This window comes from Lagopus leucura, unplaced genomic scaffold (assembly GCF_019238085.1).
Source record: "Lagopus leucura isolate 7727_CA_CO unplaced genomic scaffold, USGS_WTPT01 Super-Scaffold_100030, whole genome shotgun sequence".
Lineage (NCBI taxonomy): Eukaryota > Metazoa > Chordata > Aves > Galliformes > Phasianidae > Lagopus > Lagopus leucura.
The window spans coordinates 4,899,320-4,918,936 of NW_024962281.1; the positions used below are offsets into that span (position 1 = coordinate 4,899,320).

At 46.3% G+C, this 19,617-nt stretch overlaps 1 protein-coding gene across 2 annotated transcripts; it reads left to right on the top strand.

The window, feature by feature from the left end:
* Positions 1-1,280: 1,280 nt before the first annotated feature.
* Positions 1,281-19,567, top strand: HMGXB3 (HMG-box containing 3). Of its 2 annotated transcripts, XM_042881440.1 has the most exons (20): positions 1,281-1,352; positions 1,692-1,839; positions 2,451-2,625; positions 3,086-3,646; positions 4,281-4,379; positions 5,764-5,895; positions 8,454-8,866; positions 9,233-9,408; positions 9,692-9,789; positions 10,354-10,452; positions 10,904-11,053; positions 12,681-12,982; positions 14,061-14,188; positions 14,553-14,684; positions 14,949-15,133; positions 15,710-15,929; positions 16,009-16,142; positions 16,544-16,660; positions 17,050-17,259; positions 17,628-19,567. In XM_042881440.1, the coding sequence occupies exons 2-20, from the start codon at positions 1,694-1,696 to the stop codon at positions 18,099-18,101; spliced, it is 3,951 nt and encodes a 1,316-aa protein (XP_042737374.1). In that variant the 5' UTR covers positions 1,281-1,352; positions 1,692-1,693; the 3' UTR covers positions 18,102-19,567. The 2 variants fall into 2 exon arrangements, with proteins under 2 accessions (XP_042737374.1, XP_042737375.1); XM_042881441.1 differs by lacking the exon at positions 9,233-9,408 and having other exon boundaries at positions 8,454-8,523.
* Positions 19,568-19,617: the final 50 nt, after the last annotated feature.

A 19,617-nucleotide genomic window follows, 5' to 3' on the forward strand; every position in this document is an offset into this window, starting at 1 on the left:
CACACTTTTCCTCTTGTTTTTTCCTTCAGTTCATTAATCTTGTGAAGCCAAGCAGCCCTTTCTTTCAAATATTTGGCTAGGTAGTAATTCCAACAAAGCTCTAATGGCCGCTTATTGATCTGGATAAAAGTACAGAGCTTTGGAAAAGTACCGGTTTGGATTAAGCTGCCCAACATTTGACACAGAACAGACAATTTGCCACCAATTATCACACATAAACACGAGCAGACCACATAAATGGTTGCAGAACATCAGGAAGATAAATAACCAGTTGCAGATTTAATACTGGCTGTCATATCACTACTCTGTGGGCTTTACTAACGACTTACTAGACAAGAGGAGCCCTTATTCTCCCAGATCTAAGACAGAAGATGGATGCGGTTTACATTTCTCTAAAGTTAGAACGCATGATGTAAAACACAGAAATAGACATGCACAGAAAAAAGGAAAACACAAAAAGCGTAATTTAAAAAACGTGTTAGAACAATAGCTGCGTGATAGCTGTGGAGCCAGGAGCTGGATTGAGATATCCCATAATATTTCACTTTCCCAATGGTTGGAAGAAGAGGGTGAGTGCTTATAGCCCTATAAGGCTATTTGTTCCCTGGGGAGCCAGATGCTTATCTTTCAGTGCTTGTGTAAAGCAAGGAGACAATTAGTTATGCACAGCAACGTCTCCACTTCAAATCCGCAGGAGAAACGCTGGTAAAGAAACGCTGGGGCCCAAAGATCCCACGGGCAGTCGGAGCGGTGGCTGCCCCCAGGGCGACACTGCGTTTTGTGACAGGAAAGCTGCCACGAAACGGGGCTCCCGCAGCTCTCACGTTTACCAGGTGCTGCCGGCAGACTCCGCCCGTTTGTAATTCCTCCCAGCACATCCCTCTTCCCCCAGCTCTTCCCCGTACGGCCCGGCTCAGACCGTCACACCCCCAGCCGGGGCTCCCCGACCCGCAGCTGCCAGGCCTGCTCCCCCCCGGGACAGCAGGCAGGGCCGAGCTACGATGACATTTATGCCAGCTTCAGGCACCCCAGCCCTTTCCCTCCTCAGTGCCACCGCCACCCATCCCAGCCGAGAGCCCGCAACAAGAACCCAACGACAAACTCCTCTCCCGGCACCGCTTTTTGACCCCACGGCCCCGCCCCGACCCGGAAGCAGTTCTGTAAGCACTTCCGGCGGCGCCGGGCGGCCGCGGAGCCACGGGTCCGGAGCGGCGCCGCTTCCCCCGGGGCCGGCACAGCATGCGCGGCCTGCTCCGCCCGCCCCCATCCCGGCCCCCAGCTCCGCCGCTTCCCGCCCCGCTCCGCCGCGCCCCGGCTGGGATGTGACCGCGGCTGCGTCCCGGTGCTGCCCGGTGAGCCGAGGCCTTGCGTCGCCGTGCCGCGGGAGAGGGAGGGCTCCGCGCTGCTGCTGGGTCACACGGCCGGGGATGGGAATCCTCCCGCACCGCCAGAGCTGTTTCGGAGGTTCCCGGGGTGCTGTGGCTCTCAGTGCACGCGTGCTGCTGTTGGGTTGAGCTGCGCGGAACACTGCCAGAGGTGTTCTCTTCTAAAAGTTAATCAGAAGCTGTCATTATCTTAATTGATATCAACCCTTCCAGTGACGCTGTCGTTTCGCAAGGGTGATAAAGAGCAGCGTTTGTGGGGAGGAAAGTGCTGTGTAGGTGAATGCCTGACGCTGTGTGTGTCTTTAGCGATGGAGGCTCCGTACGATGGCACTGAAGTAACTGTGGTCATGGAGGAAATAGAGGACACCTACACTTACACATCACCAGTGCCTTCCAAGAAGAAAAAGAAATACAAAAGTCCTGGTGATCATGGAGAAAAAGCCAAAAAACCCAGGTAAGTTCTTCCTGTCTTCATTTCTTTATGATCACAGAATGGCCAGGGTTGGAAGGGACCTCAAGGATCATTAATCTCCAACCCCCTGCCACATGCAGGGCCACTAACCTCCACATTTAATACCAGACCACGCTGCCCAGGGCCACATCCAACCTGGCCTTGAACACCTCCAGGGACAGGGCATCCACAGCCTCTCTGGGCAGCTGTTCCAGTGCCTCACCACTGTAATAGTAGAGAGCTTCCCCCGACATTCAACCTAATCTTGAGTGTGGGAACAGTTTTCCTTCTACCAGTTGATAAACTTTACAGTGCAGTTGGAATACATTAGTGCCAAACATACATAAAAAGGCAGCCTTTGGGCTCCTGGCATGCCGTTGTGAGTGCTGCCATTGCTTGTTCTTAAGTTTTAATCACATGACTCAGAGTCTTACTCCTTACTGCAAAAGTTCTCTTCAGAATCTTAACTTTCTTCCAGTTTTAAAAATGCATTTACGTGTAGAAATGTATCTCACATGCTTGTAGTTTGACCTTGAACCAGTGTAAAACCTTGTGCTTTTCTTTTTTGTAGTTGCTGTAGAATGACATTAATTTCTCAGTCTGTTGCCTTTCAGATCTGCTTACCTCCTCTACTATTATGATATTTACTTGAAAGTACAGCAAGAGCTTCCTCACCTCCCTCAATCTGAAATCAACAAAAAGATCAGCGAGAGTTGGAGGCTGCTCAGCGTGGCTGAAAAAAGCTATTATTTGGAGAAGGCAAAGCTGGAGAAAGAGGGACTGGATCCAGTAAGTCACCTTTTCTGTCATTCTTTGCCTTGTGAAGAGAGAGGCCAATGGCTGTATTTGTTTTGGCACTTAAATGCTTACACAGCACCGTAAGAGAACTGTTAACTGCAGATCCAGTTTGTATTTTTGTTTCAGACTGCCTGTATGGAAGCAGTGTGTGAGGCAGTGCCTTTCTTTTGCCTTCTCTTCAGTCAGAGGATAGTGTTTTGAAATTTGAGACAGATGTGTCAGTTCATGCTGATGGGAATGGTAGTTATTTTTGTGTTATGTTAGAGCAATCGATGGTGAAGTGGACGATAAAATGAGGGCTGAGAGGGACTCCAAGCTGTCACGTGGAGAACTCTAGTAGAATACTTGAGGGAGCCATTTGAGCTTTCATCACTAAAATACTCATGGAGGACTGAGAACTGAATTCCCCTTTTTCTCTCATTCATTCGTTTCATCCTGTTTCTGCCAACAGAACTCCAAGGTGTCCTCTCGAACTACAGTAGTTCCAGACATTCCAGGTTTCCGCAAGATTCTTCCTCGCTCAGATTACATAATTATTCCCAAAACCACTCTTCAAGAGGACAGGAGCAGGCAGTCACTGGAGCTGCATGTGACACAGGGTCAGGCAGCACCTGAAGGGACAGCTTCCACCAACATCACAAACGCCTCCCATGACGCTGTGCAAAATGTCCTTTCCGTGGACTCGAGCCACGTCGGCGTTTCTGAACAGTGCATTGCCATTGAAGGACTGTCAGAAGAGACCACTTCCTTCAGTCAGTCAGAGGCTGTGGAAGAAGTGGTGGCATCGGAGGTTCTCTCTCACTACGTTGCGCCTGTGACAGATAAAGTGGCTGGAGATGTCCTCTTGGATGAGGCTTCTCTGGAAATGGAAGGGCAGCCATATCAGACAACCCGGGTGGTTATTGAGGAGACTCTGGTCAGCGGCTCTGCAGACATCTCCAGTGGGAGCATCGCTGTGGCCCGTCCTCAGATCCCCGATGGTGTGTCTGTGGTGGCTGTGGTGACTGGGAGGGTGAGTTACTCAAATAATGCTCCAAATCCTGTCAGCTTCTCACCAGAAGTGTCTGACCGCTGTTTATCATGTTGTAATTGAGATTCTTGGTGGCTGCAGGAGATCTTGTATTGCTCAGTAGTGTGACAAGTAGCAGCTTTTCTAACTCAGCGTTTACTGCATCTCTGCCTGCAGGTTCTCTGCTACATGCTGCTGTCACTCATATCTTGAGATGATTGGTCAAAGGTTGATTTTTTTAAAATTATTCATTATTTTAACAGTACCTGAGGTGGCTTCCACAGTTGTATTTCAAGATTTTGGGGTGAAGAAATATTCTCTCTGCTCTTGAGCACTGTTTTCTTGGTTGTAAAGAAAAGGGAGTCCATTTAATTTGAGGTGTTGGGGATCTGTTACAGAAAACATTGTGAAGTTTTGGGTCTGCTGATTTCAACAGTTTCAAGATGTAAAGAGTTAGATAACTTACAGAGCAGACAGGGTAAGGCTGTTGCATTTGAAATGGTCACTCTTCTCTCCTGCTTTCTGGTCCCATAGATCCTCAAGGTGTACATTCAGTTGTAGTGTTTGTGAAAGGGTGGAATGCAGAACACCTCACACCTCATTTTCTGCATGTAATTTCCCTTACACTTCATTTTAGGATACTGAAGAGAGCAGCTCTTCCACACCTGCTACACAGTTCATTATGTTACCTTTGCCAGCTCATTCTGTTGTGGAGAACCCAACATCAATTAAACTGGTAAGAAACCCAGTCTTGTATTTCAAGATATGGATGTATTACTGTAGGGTTGCCTTCTGCCAGAGCAGGAAAGGTTTGATCATAGTCCAACTTGAAATCACCACATCAGTTAATGCATTTCTTATCCCTGGCTTTGTGCCTTGTGCAGGCAAATGGAGGTCTCCAACCTCCCAGAGCATTTTATAATCCTGTTGCCTTTGTCCTCAAGCTCTTGGAAGCAGACAGAGCACAGTGGTGTTGCAACCCATCTGGTCAACAGTGGTTTCTGAGAGCAAAAGTCCGCTCTTGTGACAGGAGCATGAGTTCCTGGTCACTTGGATGGCTGTCACTTCAGCCATGTGATGGTAGATGAACAGTGACCTCAGGTTTTGAAAATTCACATTAAAAAGTTTGTTCAGGTTATTGCACAAGGGAGAGTGGCATCATTTCATAGTCTTGTCACTCCAACCACCCGTATTTCTGTAGCCACTGGGAGGCTTCACTGTGCAGTCAGCACAGCAGCTTCTTGTGTTGTGTAAGGTTGCGAAGTCCTGTTGTCTTGCATCCCCATGCTTCTAGCAGGTGGAACACTGCAGATATTTATAGAAGTTCCTGGTGTGATGTTTGCCTAAGTGTCTCAGCGAAGATGGAGATGCCTCAGGTATTTATTCCTGAGGAGCACCTAGCTTAAGTGGCCTATTTTCCTTAATGGCAGCACTTGCATTTCTAGGAAAAAGAGTTACAGACTGACAGCACAACAGCTCCCTCAGGAGTGGCAATATGGAATCCTGAAAAATGATGTGCTGACAGAAATTCCATGTGTGGATTTAATGTTCTTGGCAAAAATGGAAGACTCTGGTTTGTTTGTCTTTGTAAATAGTGCCTGGTGGTGCTGCTGGTATTACAGTAGCTTACAGTGAGTGACAGTAAAGCACCAGGGAGTATTTTAGCACTGCATACAACAAATTACCTTACTGATGAAAACTGTCTCCATATCACAAGCATTTGTTTCCTTCAAACAGTGTCACTCTGACACAAATGCATCATTTAAATCTTGCCTCACTGCGGACTGCTGTTTGAATCATTTGTGTACCATTGTATGATGACTTTTTGAAATTCATTGTTACAAGTGCAAGGTTAGCTTCACCCATAGGTTATATGCGTTGCTTATCTCTGCAATTTAATCCAAATTCTGGTAACACTGAATGTCTGTGTATAGACAGAACACTTGAATTCAGTGCAACGATGGTGCTGACACTGATACAAATGAGCGTTGGCTGATGAACAATAGTGAAGGCAGGCCATTTGCTAGATAACACTGGTACTTTCTAGGAAAAGGGAGTGATGTGCACAGCTTGGTGTCTTTTCAGCTCTGTAGAGAAATTCTTGACAACTCTTGTTTCAGACAACCACCTACACTCGCAGGGGACACGGGAACTGCACCAATCCTCGCTGCTCATTCACTTATGTCACCAGGCATAAGCCACCAAAGTGCCCCAAGTGTGGGAACTTCCTTGGAGGGAAATGGATCCCAAAGGTAAATTTGCTTTTCATTCTCTTTGATTTCAGAGAAAATTGAGTTGGTGAATGGAAGAAGTGTCTCTCCATGTGACAGCCAAGTTGCTGACATCTCTACTAGCCATGCTCTCAAATATTTGCTCCTTAAACTACAGCAGTGTAAACATAGTTATTCAGCTCTCAACAAATAGGTTTGTTATATTAGTCTGAAACAAGACCCCTTGGGCTCAAGTTAAGGGATATTCTCTGTAAAAACTTCATGGATTTACATGAATTTGTCTTGAACTTTCTTCATTTTGTGTCTTGTAACACAAAGGAAAGTACAGCAATAACAGCACAGTAACAAAGTCCTAGTATGCAGCAAGTGAGAACGTGCTAAAATGGAACAGCCACAGAAAGAGAGGAAAAAAGCTGCTTACCTTTGGAAGTTGGAAGGCCTCAGTACACAGGGATCTCCAGTAAGAGCCCCTCACCTCCACTGCCAGCCCTTAAATGAGGTCTGGGAAGGGTTGGATCCTGGCTCCACCCCTTCCAGTCACTCAGGAACATTGCATGCACCTGACCTCCCTTGGGCTGGCCCTGCCTTCCCACCAGGTGCTCAATCACTGGTTCAAGCCCTGACTTGCATTTCTGCTACAGTGTCTACATCCATTAAGTTTAGTTACAAAAAGTTCTCCAAGAGATGGTAGTGTCTGAGCTGATGGCTGGGCTTTACATGTGCTAGGAAACAAATAGTGATGATGGTTTATTATCTTTGGTGCTGTAAACATGCTGAAGTGGATAGGTGGCTAACAGTAATACATGGTTCTGCCTGAATATGTCATGCCTGCTCTGTTAAATCCTACACTGATTAGAACTAAAATGAGGGAAGTTTTCCTTCTCTTTTTCAACTTTATTCTGCTCTTCTGGGAACATGTTTGTGTAAACAGTTCCACTTACGGTGTCACGTCTTGGAGAAAAATATGCATCAGCAATTTTTTCTTAGACTGGTAATAACATCAGTAAAACAGAAACTGAATATATAAACACCTTCCTGTTCCTGAGATGAAAGATTAGGTTAGGAGACGTCTGTTTGTCAAAAACTAGAATATTCTCCTGAGTATAACCTCTGTAGAAAGCTTGGAATCCATATGTTTATCATGCCAGAAACTCTTGACTCCATTTCTCTGATAGCATTTGTGGATTACCTGTTGGGTGCTCCATCTTCATTGACCCCAATGCATAACTTCTGTAGCTTCAATGTTGAAGATAAAACTTCACTTAAAGTTGAGAAACCTTCACGTGTAATTCTGTGTTTCCTGACTCCCTCAGATGCATGCTTTTCTGAGTGCTACTACAGCCCTTTGCACTGTGCTGCAGTTCTATCCCATAGCTGCACGTTTTGTGTCGAGGGACCTTTAGTTCCCCAGCATTGTGGAAGAACAGGCAGCATCAGAGAGCTGAAGATAGGAAAGGTTCGCATGCCACGTGGGCCCTTGGATGAATTTGTGGTATTGATGCTAATAGTGATATTTGAGAGAGTTTAAGGGTGACTGTTTCTTCAAAGTGTCTAAAAATAAAAGTAGAGAATCATAGAATCATAGAATGGCCTGGGTTGAAAAAGGCCACAATGCTCATCCAGTTCCAACCCCCTGCCATGTGCAGAGTTGCCAGCCTCCAGACCAGGCTGCCCAGAGCCACATCCAGCCTGCCCTTGAATGCCTCCAGGGATGGGGCATCCACAGCCTCCTTGGGCAACCTGTTCCAGTGTGACATCAACCTCTGAGTGAAAAACTTCCTCCTAAATCTCCCCTCTCTTAGTTTAAAACCATTCCCCCTTGTCCTATCGCTATCCATGCTTGTAAACAGTCATTCCCCCTCCTGTTTATAGACTCCTTTCAAATACTGGAAGGCCACAATGAGATCTCCCCGGAGCCTTCTCTTTTCCAAGCTAAACAAATCCCAGTTCCCTGTACCTTTCTTCATGGGAGAGGTGCTGCAGCCCTCTGCTCATCTCAGTGCCTCCTCTGGACCCGCTCCAAGAGCTCCACATCCTTCCTGCACTGGGGTCCCCAGGTCTGGACACAGTACTGCAGATGGGGCCTGACAAGAGCCGAGTAGAGGAGGGCAATCACCTTTTAATGCAGCCCAGAGCACAGTTGGCCTTCCAGGCTGCAAGCACACACTGCTGGCTCATGTCCAGCTTCTTGTCTACCAGGACCCCCAAGTCCTTCTCCACAGGGCTGCTCTCAAGGGGTTCTACTTGCTCTTGGCCTTACTGAACCTCATTAGGTTCTCGTGGGCCCACTTCTCCAGCCTGCCCAGGTTTCTCTGGATGGCTTCCCTTCCATCCAGTATAGCGACTGCACCGCTCTGCAGTGCGCTCTGCACCAATGGTAGATAGAATATTAACAGGGACATTCCCATTGTAGAGGATGTTATCTTTCTGCTCTTGTGTGCAATTCATTGCTTAGGCACTCCTAATATTACTGTTTTGATCCAGCATTGGATAGGGCACGGGCAAACCAGACTGTGAAGGGAACCTGCTTATCTGTAAAAGCTTAAACCTCTGAAACGTGATCATCTCTTTGTTTCCAGGAAAAGCAACCAAGAAGCAAATCTGAGCCAAATTCAAGCACTTCTCTGAAAGCTCCTGCAACTAAAAGAGGTCAGCAGTCAATGTTCTCAGACTTGGCGGCTGTTGGTGAGAGTACCTCCAAGTCTGCCCTGGAAAGCTCTGAAGCGGTCAGCCAGCTGCTGAATGCTGTGCCTGATGGAGGGCAAATGGAGGAGACCGAGTGGGAGGAAGTAATCATCTCTGATGCTCACATTCTTACAAACAATGTGCTTGCTGAAGATGGAGGGAGTGCTGCTGGAGTGACGCTGGGTCAAGAGAGCCAACTGCGAGGAGATTCTTCTGCAGAGCAGGCAGAGAAAGATAGCATAGGGCTGGGAATGCCACCATCTTCCGAGGTGCTGAGTACAAATGCCTCTGCAAAAAAGCCTGTGGTGTGAGTCAGTTTTCCATATGTTATGGGAATGTGTGATGTCTGTTGTGTATCGATGGGACAAATCCAAGAGATGGAAGGCTGCTGGCAGTGCTTTGTGCGAGACCCGTTCTGCGTACCGTCTGCTTTCTGCCAGTTCAGGATTGTTCCTTTGAGACAGTTCTGTCCATCAAAGCTATTTTTTTCTTTTAAGTGGCAATTAAATTATTGTAGTCGTCTCAGTGCAGATGTATCTTTAGCTCAATTTTCCTTTCTACTACAATAGCTGTGATGATCGTGCTAATAAAGCACAGTTCAGGAAAGAGGAGAAAATTGAGGGTGAGAAGGAAGACATGGAATTTTTTTCCGATTGTAGCTCTTGTCTTTTAGAATTGATGCTCCAGCTGCTGCACACAAAGGGCAAGAAGTAAAGAGTAAACCAAGACCGAAGCCCTCCTTGCTGGCTGCAGCAAGGCCCATGCGAGCAATTCTGCCCGCACCAGCCAGCGTGGGGAGAGAAGCCAGCACTGAGCAGGCTAGCAAGAGACAGGCGTTTGCGAATACTGGTAAAATACTGGGTCTCTGCTATGCTTTGGGAGTGATTGTCTTTCCTCACCATATTGAAGGGTCTTTGTCAAATAATGAGATATGTCTGAAGGGAGACAGTGAGCTATCCTAGGTAAAAAATACCCTCCTTTTCTTTCTAACCAGAAGGGCAGGTAAATGGTGCATGAAACACCTGCTTGGATCATTTCAAGTTCAGAGGAAAATATCTCGTGTGGCTGTGGTGTCATTCACCAAAGACCACGTTCCCATGTCTAACCTGCTGTGCTCTTTTCCTTCTTCAAGACAAACATCCTCCTGTGAGAACGTCAGGCTTGAAGCCCAGTACACTGAAGCAGTTGGGCCAGTCAGTTCTGCAGCCTCCCAGTGCTGAGGAGCGCAAGGTAGCTGTGGTTTGTTCTTCAAGTGCACATTTTTTTCTTTGGCATTTTTTTCCCTGGGCAAGGGATCTGAGCTGAGGGATGGAAGATAGAATATGACAGCGTAGCAGCCTGATGATGATGGAAATTGTGGCTGATGGTTTTTATGAGGTGGCTCTGAAGCAGTGTGAATTGTAGATGGCTGAGGCTAGGAACTGAACTGCTGTTGCTGTTGGACAGTCCCTTGGTTGGTTACTTTGAGAACTTCCCAGTAGCTTCCAGAAGATGTTACGAGGTCTGGTAGCATCTTGATGATCTGAAATGTAATACTGACCTTATACTGGGGGAGTCTGTGAAAGATGACTGAGTAAAGAAGCAAAGCTTGCAAACATGCTCAAATACTTCTGTTTGAATTGTAAAGCCTTGGTATGCAAAACAGTGCTTTGTAAACCATGGATATTAATGAACATTTTCAGATTTCTTGAGAGGGGAAAAAAACCCAAACAAATGCTAATATGTATTTGCTTACAAGATGTGAGTATTCCATTGTAGGTATCTCACAGGTGTTCTTTTCTGCTTTCCATGCAGCTCCACAGTGCTTTGACCAACAGGGCATCACAGGTTAAAGTAGTGGAGGTCAAACCAGACGTCTTCCCTTCCTACAAGTACAGCTGCACTGTGACTTTGGTGAGAATTTTTCAGATGATCTGAGTTACACTGTGGGAACTGTTATCTCTGGGTTGAGGCTGCTCTCATGGCTTTTGTTAAACTGACTTACAGAAACGTGTTTTGTATTTAATGTGGGGAAATGCGTGCCGTGTATGTCATCTGTTGACCTATCTAGCCTGACTGTGATATGTTGCAGTCATGTTAAGAGCTGGATTATTTTCATACCTGCATTGTCACCATCCCCTATAAGTGCTAGGGGGGAGATTTGGTGGTTTCTGAGTTGAATGTGTGCAGTATCCATGGTCTCTGGGATTTGACCCAGAACATTTGGGTGCCAGTTAAAATACTTTGTACAAAGTGACAAGGCCATTATGTAACCTTCACACTAAGTGCTGGGGAAAAGCATACCATATTCCAGCAGACTGTTCTACAGCCAAGGTCAGCAAATGTAATTCTCGTGTCCTTCCAGGATTTGGGATTGGCAACATCACGTGGCAGAGGGAAATGCAAGAACCCATCTTGTAGTTACGTGTATACAAACAGGCACAAGCCACGAATCTGCCCCAAGTGCGGCTATAATCTTGCCAAAGACAGAGCTGAGAAAACAGGAAAATCTCTGGTAAGGTTTGATCTTTCAAAGGGATGTTGTGGAGTGGATGAGGAAGTTTGCAAGTTCCCATGAGAACGTGTTAATTTTATTTTTTTTCCCCGTTTGGTAAGTCTGCTTCTAACAGAGTAACGTACTGCAATGCTTGTGATCATGTTTTCTTCTGTTCAGCTTCTGCAGCAGTGGTGCTTCAGGCTCACACTGAGACTGACAGCACCCCGTTCTACCACTGGATGTCTCTGTAGCTTACAGATGCTTACAGCACGTTGGTACGGGCTTGGGAAGCCAGCCCTCAAGTCACAGCTGTGTCAGCTTAGTGGAACTTCAGACTTCATCAAAAAACTCCCAAGCGTGGTCTCCTTTGTGAGCAGTTTGTGGCAAATGTACATCTTGTACATCTCAGTACGTCCTGTGTCAGAGCTTCCTATTTTTAGGGCTTTGTAGTGCAGCTTTGTGTCCAGACTGAATTTATTTCTGGATGTAGTATTTTTTTTTTCTGTTGTGGAAAGATGTTGTTCAAGATATCTCCTGTTGTTGTACATGGGTGTAAATAATGAATCGTGGCCTTCGTTTGGTTTTGGGGTTTTTTTTGCATTTGAAGTTTTCAAAGCGTAGCTTTTCTCTCACAGAATTATTATTTTTAAAGCCAGCATTTCAGTCTGTGTGGTAATTTGACTCTTCCATTTCATGTATTTTGAAGAGCATGACTTTGTGCATTGCTTAAAAACAAACAAAAAGCAAAATAAAACTCCCCAAACCCAACAAACTGAAGTGGCCCGTGTGAAACCCACACATAAGCAGATGTGTAAGGAACAGTAGCACACTTAGGTCAGCTTGCATTTTGAGAGGCATGTGGCTTGTCTCTTCCTCATTTATTTTGTTGTTTTTTTTCCCTTAATTTTCTGCTGCAGTTGTATTCAGCATTTCAGTTGCACGGCTCAGTGTTATCTCCATGCTTTTGGACTGGCTGTTTGTCTCATTGCTAGACTAGACAGGAAAACAGATCGAAATTTGGCAGAAAGGTTGGTGTGATTAAAATAGGTTGGTCTGTGTATGTTCTCTCAGTTCTTCTGAGTCACCTAGAGTTTGATCCTGTGTATTTGACTTGGTAGAGGGGCATGTGTCTGAGAGAAAGGAGGGTAGCAGATCCATTGGAATCCATCAGTGTATTCCACACATGGCAGGGCTTGGTTGCTGTGTAACACTTGTCTGTTCTGGCTGCTGTGGGTGCAGACTGCTGTAGCTGCCTGAGCACGGTACCTAGGAAGATGTGGGTGATGGCATACGGAGACAGGCAGGGATATTTGACAGAAGTATTGAAGGCTTTGTTGCCCTCTTGATCCTGATCCTTCCCGATCCTCAGCCCCTGCAGTAACGCTCCGGTTTAGTGATAAGCCTACGATGAACTAGTGATACAAGAGAAGTTCCCCAAAAGGCCATGCTGTGGAGAAGTGTTTTGGGTGAAGTGACTTAGGCCTGAAACTACAATCTGCGGTCAGTGGCGTGCAGTGAAGTAGAAGTCAAGTCTTCTGGGAACAAAGGTCACTGTGCTGCTGCTACCTTTGGTGACTTCTGTGGGCTTCTTCATATTTCATCCCCACGCTTGCCTAGTTTAAAATGTGTCTTGTTTGCTTTCTAGGAGGTCAGTCCAGGTCAGCCTGATGTGCTGAACACCAGTGAGCCCCTAAGCCCATCCCAGAAAGAGATCCAGCGTCAATCCACCCTCCAGCTGCTGCGCAAAGTCATGCAGATCCCAGAGAACGAATCGGAGCTGGCTGAGGTCTTCACACTCATCCATGAGCTGAACAGCTCGAGGCTCATCCTGTCCAACGTGAGTGAGGAGACAGTCACCATAGAGCAGACCTCCTGGTCAAACTACTATGAGTCTCCATCTGCGCAGTGCCTCCTCTGTAACAGCCCGCTGTTCAAAGGGGGACAGAAGTAAGATTCTGTTTTAGACTTGTGACTCCTTAAACCCTGTGCTGATATTCTCTGTTACAATTATTCAAGGAATGATTTTTGCTTTGACTCCAATTCTGCTGGTGTAAGTGACAGTATGCTACATGTCTGTGGGAAGGGCTGCTCTGGATAACTAAGCAGTTCCTGTTTCTTCTCTGCCATTCACTTTGCCATGGTTGCTGTTACCATACAGCAGGAGAGCTTCATCAAAGTGTAACTGCTAAGTCTAGGTTTGATTTTGTTTTGAATCATTACTCATCCCCTATTTGTTTTCCATTCTGATGTTTTGAGGCTGACAGGCAAAACTGTGGGATTACAGATGCATGTTATTTCCCTTTTTCTTTCTCTTCCCAGTCTGAATGTTTGCCGTGTGGATCGTTTTGCTTATGATGTTTCCATTCTTTTTATAGCCTAGCATGGGCTTGAGTGAAGCTTTTCTTGGACCCAGTGCCCAAAAACCCAAAAGACTCTGCAACTACCAGTGCATAGACTAGATTCCCTTACCTAGTTCTGCATAAAAGCCTGTAGGATATCTCCTTCCTGCCTGCATTGGCTCTAATTAAACTGCTGCCAGTGGAAGGGAGAGCTAACTTTGAATTTTAATACCTGTTTCCTTGGGTGGGCAGCTGCATTTCTGCCACTAGGGTGCAACTGGCATTTTCCTGTCTGAACTTCCCCCTTGGATCCTTGCGGTAAGGGAATGGGCCGTTCTGAAATGGGACTGATTTGGGCAGAGCCTGTTGTTAGTCACCATTTGCTGCTCTGTGGCAGTATGGCTGATACTTCTCTCAGGGCCTGTACATTTTCTACATCTCTCAAATCCTGTGTGTCCAATATGTGGAGCTCTACTGCTGTGTAGAGAATGTGAACGGTGACCTGACTGTGCCAGCAAAATCTATTTAAAAATTCAGAATTTTCTGTCTGTTGTGAATTTATGTGAACTGGCTGAGACTGACATGTGAGTGAACTGATCTGAACTCAAACAACTTAAATTACTGCAGTCCTGGACTGAAAAACCTGTTGGCTTAACTCTGAGCTGTCTTTTGCTTGTCTGTTACAGTTCCCTTGCTGGTCCTCAGGAGTGCTGGCTGCTGACAGCTAATAGATTACAGGTGGTTACAGCTCAGGTCAAAGTGTGCTTGAACCTGCAGTGTTTGGCTCTCCATAGCTTCACTGATATTTACACAGGTAGGAAAAAAATGAGTGCAGAAATTTACACCATCAGAAGCCTTGGGACTGCATCAGCAAATTGTCTGCACAGAAAAGCCTCTTATGTGCCCCATTGTATTAAATATTATTATTTTTTACTTGAGTTTTCCTGTTTCTGTAAGTAAACCTGTATTTGTATGATTGAATACTCGCCTGGCTTCCTTGTCAATCTCTGTCTAAGGGATAAATGCTGGGGACAGTTATGGAAGCACTGTCCAGCCATATCCATCTATTTTTGAGCTGTACCTGTATAAGCTTTTTGTGTATCAGTAAGAAAGGAATGTATTTCATTGTGAGGGATATCTGGAACCATACAGGCAATAACTGTCTGTTACAATTGCAGGCCTTTTCAACGTGGGTAACAAGTTACTAGTGAGCTTGGATCTTCTGTTTGCCATCCGGAACCACATCAAACTCGGAGAGGATCCCAGGGTGGCTGTTGGCAATATTCTCAACTCTGTTCAGGAGCAAACTGGTGGGTTTTCCCCTTTGTTTTTTACCATACCACGCTAAATTCTGTGACCTGTTGAAGCCTGTTAAGTTAAAAAGGAAAAATCCACCTCTTCTGGTATGGTAGGTTTCTGTTAAATCACTTCCTAAACCCAACAGCACCTTTGTGACCAGTTCTTAGCATTTCTCTGCAGGACAGGTTTGTTTTTCTCCTGCGTAGGAGTGTTCTGCTACCTCTCCCCTGACTTTAGGAAGTGAAAGCTGTAACGGTGGCGTGTTCTCCTTTCAGAAAACAGCCTGAGCCCAGATGAGCAGGTTCAGCTCCAGGAACTGCTGTGCAATGGCTACTGGGCCTTTGAATGCCTCACTGTCCGGGATTACAATGATATGATCTGTGGAATCTGTGGCATAACCCCCAAGGTGGAAATAGCCCAGAGGAACGTAGAAAATGTTCTGGCGTTGAAAAACATAGAGGTAAGCTTTTCAGAGACTTTGCATCCTGTTCATGTTCAAAGCAGACCATAAAGACTTCTGCTGAGTCTGGTCTTTGCAATGGACAACAATTACGTGATGCTTTTGTGAGCAGTTTTCTGCTGATGCTTGGCAAGAGGATGTGGCTGGAGTGGTGATGTTTGCACTTCCTCATACAGCTGTTTGGAGAAAACAAAATCCTTAGTGCCTGGACCACAGCTTTAGTCCAGCAGCCTGACAGTAGGGACCTTGGATGAAACTTTCCTCCCTCCCGTGATACAAAATAATTTCTTTTTAACTTCTTTTTCCTGGAGCTGCTGTCTTTCCAACTGGAGAAAAATGCCCTTGTAGCACTACACAGAACATCTGGTTTTATGCCAAATAAATGGTTTTGACTTTCACCCAAAAAGAAGTGATTGTGGGGAGCTCCAGGACAGAAAAGGAGCCTGATGTCATCCTGCTATACTTGGGATGACCACTCTTCTGGGTAGTCTTTGTGCTTTGAGTGAGGCTGATACCAATTACCAAGTGAGCTGTGGTTATTTATGTTTGACCAGTCTGTTCTATTGCTCTTTCTAGTTTACATGGCCAGAATTCTTGTCATCAAGTGAAGTGAATGTGGAAGACTTCTGGTCCACAATGGAGACAGAGGTGATTGAGCAGATGGCTTTTCCTTCTAGCATTCCCATCACAAAGTTTGATGCTTCTATTGTTGCTCCTTTCTTCCCCCCATTGATGAGAGGAGCTGTGGTCATCAATACTGAGAAGGACAAGAACTTGGATGCGCAGCCAGTGCCAGGTAATGGCTGAGGTGCTTATAAGAACTTGATGTGCTGATGGTTTCTCTACCTGAGAACAAATGTTTTCTGCTTTTGCAGGTAATGGCAGTGCCTTGGTGAGGCTCCTTCAGGAAGAAACCTTCAGGCTTGAGCTGATAAGCTCTTACAGTGAGGAAGAACTGCGGAGCTTTCTGACACAGTGCAGCATTCCCTGGGAGCCCTCAGATACAAAGGTAATGGCTAATTTGCCCACATATACCAGTCTGCTGAGTGGAGCTGTTTGTCACTGTCTTTCCCTAAATTGCACTTGCCAGCTTAGATAATGAACTTCTCATTTGACTGTGCCAAGGGCAGGAGTGGTTTAGAAGGGTGCCTGCAGAAATTATAGGATTACTTACACGGTGTAAAAGAAATTTAACTTTGGAGACTGGAAAAAAAGAAGCCTGTAATTACCTTGTCACAGATTCCACATCATGTAATTGCTTGGCATCCTCGTGGTGCTGACTGGAATTAGGAAGTTACTGGACAATGTGTAAATGAGCATTTGGAAAACCTTGTCTGCAGCCTGCTCTGCCTTTGGGAGAGTCCATTAGTTTGTCATATACAGACTGTCTCTGGTGCCTGTTTTTTCTAGGACCAGCTCTGTTACTCCCTCCTGGCTCTCTATGACTTTGTACAGAATGGGACAAGCATCAGGCAAACTTCTGCTTACCACACAGGAGGAAAGATCTACAAAGTGTGTCCACATCAGGTAAGGAAGGCTGGAGTTAGCAGTAGCCTTCTCTTACCTGAGTGACCAGTGTGGAGTTCCCTTGTTAGATAAAATCAGTCCAGTGGGTCTGTCTGAGCCTCGGGCATGAAACGTGCTGCCTCGGGGGCTGGTGTGTGAGCAGTCCTGCAGGAGATCTTGAGACTGACCAGTGATGGGAAACCTGTCAGATGCCTCTGCTGAGGTGAAACTCTGCACACCATGAAGTGATGAGGTGTGATGAGGAAACAGTATCTTCAGAGAAAGTAGCTGTCTGGTTACTGTATTGTTTGGAATACCTGAAAAGAAGCTTAATTTATTCTTCTTCATTTTCTATTGTTGTAAGTTTTCAGTTTTATTGTGCTGCTTGGTACTGATCCTTTTCTTTCCAGGTTGTGTGTGGCTCAAAGTACATAGTAAGAGGAGAAAATGCTCGGGATCACGTGGACCTGCTGGTTTCCTCACGTCACTGGCCTCCAGTGTATGTTGTCGATACGGCCTCTTCAGTGGCACTGTGTGCAGACATATACTGTCCTGACTTGACTTCCCAGCTGTGGGGGAAAAATCAAGGCTGCTTCTCTGACCCTATGGATCCTCCAGCGGTTAGTGATGTCCACCTACAAAAACCTACAATAAAACTGCTTTATATAGTGTATATAGGCAGGGGGAAGTGCCCCGTAGCAGTTCAACTCGTGAACTTTGGAGCATGTAGCTTATTTTGTCTCACTGCTCTCAAACTACTGCTGTTACTTGAGAAATGGGATAGGAAGAGGGCCGCTAGTGCCTTGGGATTATCTGTAGGGGCATTAGAGTGGGAAAGGGAGCGTACAGAACCAACTACGTTTGTGCCATTCAGAAGCGTGACTCAGGTCGCAGTTCTGCTTGGAGTTCAGCTGAATGGTAGTTTTATCTTGTTCTTAATTATGGGGAGCTTTGTTCTGGTTCTACCTGGTGTGTGTCTCTCTCCCAGTACGTCTCCTGCCCCGAACTGCTGGACCAGCACTACAGTGTAGACATGACTGTGGCTGAGCACTCCGTTCAGCACCCAATCACCAAGTCGACAGCACGCCGAATTGTTCACACCGGTTCGGAGCACAACAGTCACCACGATCCAACGGCTCGGCACCACTGCATCTCCCTGTGCCGAGAGCTGGAGCCTTACAGCACCATCATCACTGCTATCAGTGACAGCAAAACCAGCAACATCCGCCAAAGGCCCATCACCTTTGAGAATGCCACACATTATTACCTCTACAATCGCCTTATGGACTTCCTCACCAGCAGGGAAATTGTGAATCGGCAGATCCAGGAGATTGTACAGAGCTGTCAGCCTGGGGAGGTGGTAATTCGTGATGCTCTCTATCGGCTCGGAGTGGCACAGATTAAAACAGAAACAGAAGAGGATGAAGAAGAGAAGCAGGAAGATGATAAAGACGTTGCTTAGTAGCAAACCAACTTGCTGGTTTCTCTTTTTGGCGGTGGGCTGGGCCAGCTTCTGCAGGGCTTGGGCAGCTGTCTGGCTCAAGAACTTATTTTTGCAGATTGGAGGTGTGGTAGCGGTGGCTCTGACTGCTGTTAATGACCAAAGAGCTGTGTGCTTCCAGAGTGTCACCAATGCTGCTGTGAGTGGGTCTGCCTCGCTCCTTGCTGAAGGCTGCAGCTCCCTCCGTGTGAGGTGTGCGACGGATCCACTCTTCAGCTGTGTGCAGTGTTGCCCTCCCTGCAGTTGGCAAAGTGGAGAAGCAAATGACGTTTCTGGTAGCAGGGGGGATGCATGGCCAAGTGCACAGGTTTCTTAATTCTGAATCTTGCTTGCTGACTTCTGTGTGCATACTGGTGGCAGGGCTTGAGGATGTGGGAATAGGTTCAAAAGGCAGACAGCTAATTCGTTCCAAAATATTCCAGACTGATTAGGTTAGGACAGTGGCTCCTGCTTGGAAATCCTGCAGAGCTCTCTCACAAGGGTTTCAGGGAGTCCTTAGCTGAAGAGGAGGAGCCATGAAGCTTTAAGGTATCCTGTCTGAGAGCCTCCCTGGAGGCTGCCATTCTAAAGCCAGGATTGAGGGTACTGTGGCTGCTGAAGCTGTCTGGAATTATTTGTCCCCTCACATGAGCACTAATAATTTAAAAGCTGAAACACATAGCGAGTGAATGATGTTCTGTACATTAAGAGTTTACCAGTCAGGCCCCAGGGAATCAAGTTCATTAGGGGGCTGTATGAGGTGTTAGCTGGACACTCCCATTTCTATGCTGTCCTCTTGAATGCTTTCTGTTGTTTTGTTTAAGGACTTGAATTTCTGTTACTGTGCCCTTAGAACTGAGTCACAAAGACCGTGAGATCAAGGAGAAACAACGCAGGATTGCCAGTGAGCAGAGGTGTGAGGCCCTCCCTCAGAACAGGCACTGGAGACCTGCATCGACATGGTGCCTTAGGTGTCTTATCCACCTTGCCTGTGTCCCACAGCACTTGTGAGTTAGAGGAGCCTCTTGCTGTCCTGGCTGCTTTCTCAGCTCCTGCAGCATGTCTAAAGAACACCTCGGGCTCTGGCTGTAAAGCTGTGTGTGTCTTGCTGTCTCTTTGGTTGTCGCTGGCACCAAAGCTGAAGGTTTTTGTTTGCTGTGCTGCAGAGGAGAGGGTGGTGTTGAACTGTGAAGGGAGTTTATTTTGTCTGAGTGAGCAGGGGGGAAGATTCAGAGGCTTGTGGTGTGGTTGAAAATTCCCTTCTGTGAAGGGGAACCTACTGAGTACCGTACTGTAAAAGTAAATGTATCAAGTCTGAGCACATGCAGTAATTATGGCTTGGGGGTTTTCTGTTAAGAACATTAACTTATTATAAGAGATGCTAGTGACTTTTTTCAGTCAGTGATAAAATTTAATAAATGATCTCCAATTTTGGGGGTGAAACTGCGGCCGATTGAGTTGTTTTTTGCCTACAAGACCTGAAGACTGCAGTGGGAAA